The 8,781-nt window shown below is 43.7% G+C and overlaps 1 protein-coding gene across 1 annotated transcript; it reads right to left on the reverse strand.

Annotated features, from left to right (window-relative positions):
* Positions 1 to 935: 935 nt before the first annotated feature.
* Positions 936 to 6,399, reverse strand: LOC125069019 (KAT8 regulatory NSL complex subunit 3). Its single transcript, XM_047678422.1, has 10 exons — positions 6,087 to 6,399; positions 5,520 to 5,606; positions 3,569 to 4,151; positions 3,135 to 3,351; positions 2,894 to 3,059; positions 2,607 to 2,825; positions 1,790 to 1,926; positions 1,687 to 1,712; positions 1,269 to 1,439; positions 936 to 1,195 (listed from the first exon to the last, which is right to left on the reverse strand). The coding sequence occupies exons 1-10, from the start codon at positions 6,135 to 6,137 to the stop codon at positions 936 to 938; spliced, it is 1,917 nt and encodes a 638-aa protein (XP_047534378.1). The 5' UTR covers positions 6,138 to 6,399.
* Between the last annotated feature and the right edge of the window lie 2,382 nt (positions 6,400 to 8,781).

Raw genomic sequence — 8,781 nt, forward strand, 5'->3', positions numbered from 1 at the left:
CCATCTTCATCCACAGTGTTCATCATCTTAAAAAAAATCTCATAAAATCTTAATACCCTCATTTAAGAAAATATTTTAAATCAATTGTTCGTCCATTTCGGTACAAATACTATTTTTCATAGTGTGCAATTCGGTTTTACAAGTGGTCACTCGACAGCTGATGCTGGAATAGCAATTCTCAAACATATTTACAACTCTTGGGAAAAATCACAGAATGCTATTGGAGTAATCTGTGATTTATCTAAAACATATTTTGATTGTGTACAAGACGAGACGCTTCTTTATAAGCTCAAATACTACGGTATTAAAGCTCTTCATCTCATTGCTTCATACTTTACTGAAAGAGTCCAGCAAGTTTAAATTAATGGAATAAAGTCTTCTGGATCTATGTTAAAATGGGATTTCCAAAAGGAAAACGTTTTGGTCTCTCTCTATTTCTAGTATAAATGATCTTCTTTTCTATGTTAAAGGTATATGTGAATAGTGTTGTTTGCTGACGATACCTCACTGATTTTTAAGGTCGACAGGAAAAAAACTGAATGAATCGGATTGTACTCCGTGAAATCTCTCAAAAAAGCATAGACTTCATGACATACAGAATACCATTTTAAGAAAATATAGTTTAGAGAGTTGGGAAAGCATGTTTGTGTTTCTTAGCGCGTTAGGTCACTCGTGTTGGCTCGTTACGATTTGTGTCATACAGAATCTGGGTACTGACATCCGGCCTTTTTTGTAGAACATTAAGAATTAAGATTTATACATAATGAGTACACACGCGAAATGATCGAAGGGCTAACTTGATGCAGCCCGCCGGGGCGTGCGGGTCAGGTGAGCGGAACAGTATGAAATAGTATATGTACCAACTATATTCTCTGAAACCGTGACGTGTGGAAATGAAACGACGAACAACGAATCATATTTAATTACTCATATATTTAATAATCAATTTCAGTACAGTCGGCGGGCGGCGCGGCAGGCGCGGGGGGAGCGCGGCGCCGCAGCAGCACGGGGCGCGCGGGGGGGCGCGCGGCGCGGGCGGCGGGGCGGGCGGCACCGCGCTTGGCCACGATGACGCGCGTGTAGCGCAGCGCGCCGCCTCCCGCGCCACGCCGGCGCCGCGATCGCTCGTCGCGCGTCTCGCCCGGCGCGCCGCTGGTCACGGTGAGCGGGCTGGCGTCGGGCGCGAGAGCGGCGTCTGCAAGCGACAGGGCGCGTGACGGACGAGCGGCGGGCGGGAGGCGGGGGGCGGCTCGGGCGCGGCCACTCACCCGCGAGCGTGCGCGCGGCGGCGGGGTCGTCGTCGGCGAACACGATGGGCAGCTGCATGATGTCGGCGACGGCGAGCGGCTCGGCGCGCGGCTCGGCGCGCGACTCCACGCGGCGCGGCGGCAGGAGCGCCAGCGGCGAGCCCCCGGACACGCGCGACACGACGCGACCCTCTGCGCGACGCGGTTGGACACGTATCGTTTAATGCGGGAGTTTATTTCAAACTATTTTTTTACTTCAAAATTCATGACGTTATAAGTATTATATATAATAAGAAAGCGTGCGTAGCGTGTTTAAATTTCCAATGTTAACGTATTTATACTTATTTATACTTTTAGAAGAAAACGCCGGAGGTGTCTCTGTGACGTATCCCACTCGGCACTATTTGATATTTAGAGGACGAGTTGAGTATAAACTTACCTATTACGTCTACCGACCGGGAAGCTCTGAAAATATTGAAATAGTTAAAATTTGCTTAGCAATAATGCTATAATACATCACAGCGGCGGCACTCGGCCCTCACCCGGGCGTCGCGCGCGCCGCCTCGCCCTCCGCGCCGCGCCGCCGGGCCCCCGCCACGCCACCCGCCAGCGCCGCAGCGCCCCCCGGGGCCCCCGCTGGCCCCTCTGCCGCTTCCGCCGCCCAGCGCGCGCACTCCTCCTGCACACAGCGCATCTTAGTCACAGTCACCAGTAGAAACCGCTAAATCTACCGCTGGAATCGGCGAAAGGCTCCTCATGATTAATTGAAGTGACAATTTAAATGTTATTTAAGCCGTACGGGGATTCCGTTTTAAAGAAGTTGCAAATCATTCTTAATTATTTTTGTTTATTGTCACATGCCCTTTGTTTTTCCACCTTTCAAGAACGTTCTCGGTGGTAAGTAATACCGATATAAGAGACCGTCCTGTGGCGGAGCAGGCAGTTTACTTTAAATTGTTAAGGAACGCTTGTGTGCGAAAGGTTACTATACAATTAGTGAGTTTATGTTTGATAGCACACCTTGGGAATGAAACGATCGCCTCCTGGCTGTTTCTACTCATATATAATTATGTATATAATTAATTTGACGTAAAAAAAAAAAAAAAAGTCCCGCTGAGTTTCTTTCGCCGGTTCTTCTCAGGTCAGGGTGTTTTCTTTTCCGAACCGGTGGTAGTGTTTAACTTGACAATCAATAAGAAAGTGTAATACTTCTATATTGAATAAAGGAATTTGAGTTTGAGTTTGAGTTTACTTTCGAAAGAAAATATCGAGTTCGAAACAGTATGTCGATCATTTCCCAAAGAAACTTGACTTTTCTGCAAAACAAAAATCGTAACGATCGTCAGCGCGGATACTCACGGCAACGGCGGCGTCCAGCGCTTGCTGCGGGAGACGCAGGCGTCGGCGGTGCGAGCGCGGCAGGCGCAGCGCGTCGTCCGCGCCCGCCAGCAGCAGCACGCGCCGCGCCGCCCGCGCGCCGCGCTCCGCCGCGCCGAAGCGGCTCGCCACCTCGGCCGCCGCGCCGCGCCAGCACTGCGCCGCGCCGCCGCCCACCACCGCCAGCAGCGGCACCTCCACCTGCCGAGCGCCGCGCCCTCAGTGAAGTGCCGTCGCGCCCGCCCGGCCGCGTCCGCGCGCAGACTCACCTCCTCCAGCACGTCGTCGGGGCAGTCGCGCGGCCCCTCGGCCGTGAGCAGCGGCGGCGCCAGCAGCAGCAGCCCGCGCACGCGCGCCGCCGCCCCCGCGCCCGCCGCCAGCCACGCCGCCAGCGACGCCCCCGCCCCCGCGCCGCCGAGGATCACCGCGCGGCGCCTGGGAGGAACGGCGAGATGAGTGGGGCGAGTGTCGCCGATGAGTGGGGCGAGCGAGGCGGCGCGCGAGTCTCACCCGGCCTCTGTCAGCAGGTCGCCCAGGGCGGAGCGCGCGTCGTGAGCCACCGCCGCGCACCAGCGGTCGGGCGGGGCGGGCCCCGCGTCGGGCGCGGTGCGGAGCCGGCGCGTGTGCAGCGCCGCCCCGAGACGCCGCACCCACCGCTCGTCCTCGGCTTCGCACCCTCCCGGCGCCCAGGCGAGCCAAGGCCCCGGCTCACTGGCCGATCGCCGCTCTGCTTGTCGGAATGGGAACTGGTTACCGACCGTCACCGACGGTTAATCCCATTTTATTGACGAGTATGGCGCAGTCAAAAATGGATCACACACGTCGCTACTTTACGTGATATTTGTCTTGTTGTATATGATACTACGAAAACGCGAAATGATATATCGAAACCAAACAGCCTGCAGTCGTTCAAATAGCGTACGTGGGAGACGACGCGTCGGTACCGTTAACAGCCGAGAGCGGGTCGACGTAGGGCGACGCGGGGCGCGGCATCGGCAGGCGGTCGGCGAGGCGCGGCAGGGCGCGCCGCAGCTCCGTCGCCAGCTCCGCGTACAGCGCGCCCAGCGAGCGCGGCAGACAGGCGCCGAGCGCGGCGTGCAGCCAGCCCGCGCCGCCGGCCCAGTGCGCGGCGAGCGCCCCGCGCAGGCGCCGCGCCGCCGCCCGCGCGCCCTCGCGCCGCGCCCAGCGCCCGCGCGGCCCGGCCAGGCGCTCGAGGCGCAGGTCGCGCAGCGCGCTCAGCGCCACGTTGGCGAGTCGCACGTGCGCCGCGCTCGGCGCGAGGGCCACCAGTCTTTCCTCCCAGTCGTCGTCCGCGTCGTCGTCGTCGCCGACCTCGTCGTCGAGCTCGTCGTCGCATTCGTCGAGCGGAGGCGCTGGCGGTCTGCGCTGTTCCGTTTGGACGTCGATGACGTCGTCGGGCTCGAGGTCGGGGTCGGGCTCGGGCAGCAGAGCGCGGACTTGCGAGTTGGTCGCGTGGCCGTGGGCTCGGGCGTAGGAGTGTTCGCCCCATACGTCTGACCGCGACTCCTGGTTATATAAGTAATAATTACTAAATCGAATGAGGGGCTGGAAATATTTGTGATGTGTGTGAAATACTCTTTGAAAAGTATGTATGTGATTCGAATTCGATGTGAAGTAGGTCTGGTTGTTTGGTTTAGGTATTTGTTATGTTGAGTGATGGTAAAGTTCCTTCCTTACACTAAAATATTTTATTAGAGCATGGGCCGAGAGTTCTCGGTTTGCGATGCGATTAAAAAACGTATCTTCAAGTGTTTCGAGGCGCGATATTATCAATTATGTTCTGAATTAATGAATAGTTAACTAACTTTATTTTAATAAATTAAATTTTTTTTATATTTTTGTTATTTTATAACCAGTTTTAAATAAAAAAAAGTTTTAAATAAATAAGGCCCCGGGCGATTGCCCTGTTCGCCACAACCTAAGGCCGCCGCTGGAAAGATCTTTTACTTTTATTTGGAGCTTTGGACTTCACATTGTTAATTTAAAAAAGTAAAAAACAACTAGACCAAAATTTAAAAAAAAAAAATTATAATATTAATTCTACTAGTTATTTCATACTTTTCATATACAACGCTCTTTTATAGATTTTGTGTCAAATTTCAGTAGGTGGCAGGTGAATTAACATTTTATTGCTCCAAGATGTATAGTGAAGTGTGGGTATAAACAAGAGGATTCAAAACAGAATACTTTCATTGGATGAATGTTATTGATTATTCTAAATGTTTCTAATTATTTAGTAATTGTGAGTGTTACTTTATATGTGATGCTATAATGCAATGAAGGTATGCGTCATATTAATATAATGCCACATAACATTAAAAAAAATATATAAGTGTATGATGTTTATCAGCTAGAAAAATTGAATTGATTTTTTTAGCTTTTTTTATTTAATGTACAATTTGCAGTCCATTGAATAGAAGTGTACACAAAGGTATTTAAAAAAACTAGATTTTGAAATAAAAAAGCATTCTTTGCTTTTAATTTAATTTATAAACTGGTAAATGATGATTTAGAAGTGCTTGTCAGAAGCGCAAGTGAAATATAACTCTATTTAGGGAAATTAAAATATACACAAAAACAAAATACAGCTAATTAATTAAATTCAACGACCTCGACCTCCGTGATCAAGTATTATGTACACCGGTTTACATGAGTACGCCACTCCAAGGTCCCGGATTTGAATCCCGGCTGAGTCGATGTAGAAAAAAAATCATTAGTTTTCTATGTTGTCTTGGGTCTGGGCATATGTGGTACCGTCATTACTTCTGATTTTCCATAACACAAGTGCTTTAGCTACTACATTGGGATCAGAGTAATGTATGTGATGTTGTCCAATAAAAAAAAAAAAAAAGAAAATTGTGATGCAACACTTACTAACTCCCCGCTGACTGCTAGTACATGTCTCACGAGTTGCTCGTGCAGAGCTGTTGCTTCCCCAAGCTCCCCGTCAACCTCTGGTTCCTACGACACGGTATATTCATTAATAATTTAGTTTATATTTCATATCATACCAATAACAGGGAGATAGTGCAAAACTATTTTAATTCAAATGTCTCATGAAATCATATTAATAGATGTTAGTATTAAAAATATATAATATAAGAACGACTACAATTTGATCCACATATACCCATGATAGTAGCAAGTTATACTAAAATAATAAAGAGTACTTTGTAAAACAAAACAAATTTCAATCCCCACCCATTAGTATGTGTGCATTAATTTCTGCAAATGAATTTGAACCACAACACAAGTTACAGATTGTTACAATTAATTTTTTAATTATTGATCTATTTTTGTTACTTTTTCTAATTGTTACTTTATTCCTACGATAATTAACACATAATATTGTAAATATTTTTAGAAGTTGGCCCTGTTGCAGTTGTAGTAAGAAAATACTATGTTGTTAGATGACTATTTAACAAAAATAAAAGGTACAACCTCATGCCTAACTTGTTGCTCAGCGTACAAGACATCCGTCGCCATCACCATTGGACTTGATAAGTTGTTAATATCATCAGAAACACTTCTCGAATTGAGTTTATAATTTAATGTTTTAACGACACTTCACTTATTTGTTATGATTGATTTATATCTTTCAAATTATATCTTACGAGTAGGTATTTAATGGATGATAAAAAGGGTAACGACAAATAAAACTTAATTTATCACTTAAAATTGTTAAATTATTGCAATATTTATAAAGCTTCGCCAATAAAAGTTAAAAATAAAATAATGAGTGTACTAATGTCAGATTGACAGACAGTTAAATTGTTATTTGTTAATCCAGGTTATAGATGGACGTTTAATGGGTAAGCATTTAACACAACAGTGTTTTTTTTTAATTAAGTACTTAAGCACAATAACTTTTTTAAGCATGAATCCTTATTTGCTTAAAATTAAAACGTTCTAACACGATTCGATTAAATACTGTAAACGTCAAAGCCACACTTTAAATCGATTAAAAGAATACGAGTTTAGTCCTAAGACATGCACCAAAGACAACGAAATAAGATTTAAACTTTAGTACGCATTTTTATAGGTTAACCTTTAAGTACCGACGTGCGGTCACAGAGGCCCCGATAGGTACTCGATTTGCTAGTTTAGTCCTTTCTCTTCACAATATTATACCTGTCCCAGCTTTTCAGTAGCTGCATGGTTAGTGCCCACATTGATGTCAGAAACGGCAATGTTTTAGTCGCGGATGTATTTGGTGAGTAATTACCCTTTGAAATTCCGAAGTGGCCTCACAGGCCTCAGATCGTTACTTACGTAAGTTTTTTTTTGTTTTATTTATTGTTTGAGTAAACGGTTATTTTGAGAGATATTATGAACTATGGATACACCAAGGACTTCCGGCAGCAAACGAAACAGTTGTGCGACAGATTAAAAAGAAATAAAAGAGAAATATCCCCAGAACTTTATTTGGTTTTACGAAGGATATAACGATATTGTTTCATGTTGCCAAGATAGGAATAGCTGTCATTTTAGCTTCATCAATGTATCATAATGGAAGAACAAACACACTCAGAGGAGCCAGAATTTCTGGCTAATATATTTCATAATTCTACGAAAAGCGGTGTAGACGAAATAGATAAAAAATGCTTGCAGTCGCCGATCAAGACGGCGTCTATGACAATTTTTTACTGGATTTTAGGTATTAGTTGCGTCAATTCTCATATTTTACATGATGCACACGTGGGACGACACCCTGATAGAGGATCATTTATAAAAAAAAATATATCGACAGTTAGTATTAGAGCGTGAACTTAGAATGAACTCATTCTAAGTTCAAGTTGTGCCCAACTGGGCTGATATTATATACGCGGCCTCTCAGGCCTCACATCGGTACCAACTTTACAAAAAATGCACATCGGTACTTAACACACACATTACACATGAAGATAGCCGTGTGCACTGAACTCGCTTAAAAGTAAACGATTATTTTTTTGCAATGTTTAGGAACCGGTGTATAAACATAAAAACATGCGCCGCACCCATTTATATTTATAGTATATTTATTTTAATATGCAAAGGGATGATGTAACACCACTGGAACTCTTTAAAAAGGTTTTAATTTCATCGCCCTGGATCCATAACATCTCGATTAAAAGAAAAAATTGTAAAAATCAAATTATTGTGACCTATTGCGTTAATGGATACCCCCAGTAATATACCCCCGATCAGTTACGATTTTATGTACAGATCTAGATAGATATAGAAGAAGACTAAACTAAATGTTCACACATTTTTCAATCAAACAAAGTAAAAATTCAGAAAGCCAATTTATCTATCGTAATAAACATACAACCAAAATTCAACCTAACCTACAATATATTCTACTATCCTAATTAAATCATATTTTATAAGACTAAACTAATTATTTGAAAATATATTGAAAGTGCAGATTTTTTTGAGAATCAATATAATAATGAAGTAAGTCTACTTATCTAACCGAGTTAACGAAAATAATACTTACCTAAAAGATTTTAAGTATAACACCTATTTTAAGTATATCCTATTGTTAGGGTTGATACCCGGTAGCGTTGGTACTGTGAGACTTCAAAATAAAACCACCGAGTATGTACTGCTGGTCAGATAGTGTAATTGATCGCACTTTATGAAATTACAAAAATTGTATTATAGTTTAGAAAAAACATTTCGATAGCGCGATGTAAAATACATCTAACGCCATCTATTGACGAAATGATAAACCAAATGATTATTTGGCATAATGTCATTTGATCTTGAACAAAATGTATTAAACGTTGTTAAATTGTTTTAAATTTTATAATATATGTTAAAAAACGTGATATAATGAAATCTGGGAGATAAAATCTTATCATAAAACTAGAAAAAAAAAAAAACTAAAAAGCCCATGATTTTACGAAAAAAAAATTAACAGTGATGAGGAGAACGGAATACCAGAGAGTCCAGGTGAGGAATTGATAAATTTAAGAAAATTATTGTTCTTATTAAATTATCATCATATTTGAATTTATGTACAAAAATAGTTACAAATGAAAACCGTCGGGTGTGAAGATGCGTCAGCCTCCTATTAACTAACTTGTTTTCATTTATTTACCTTATGAAACGAAATGATTGTCTCTATCATATATTTAACGAGATATTAATT

Source organism: Vanessa atalanta, chromosome 14 (assembly GCF_905147765.1).
Source record: "Vanessa atalanta chromosome 14, ilVanAtal1.2, whole genome shotgun sequence".
Taxonomy (NCBI): domain Eukaryota; kingdom Metazoa; phylum Arthropoda; class Insecta; order Lepidoptera; family Nymphalidae; genus Vanessa; species Vanessa atalanta.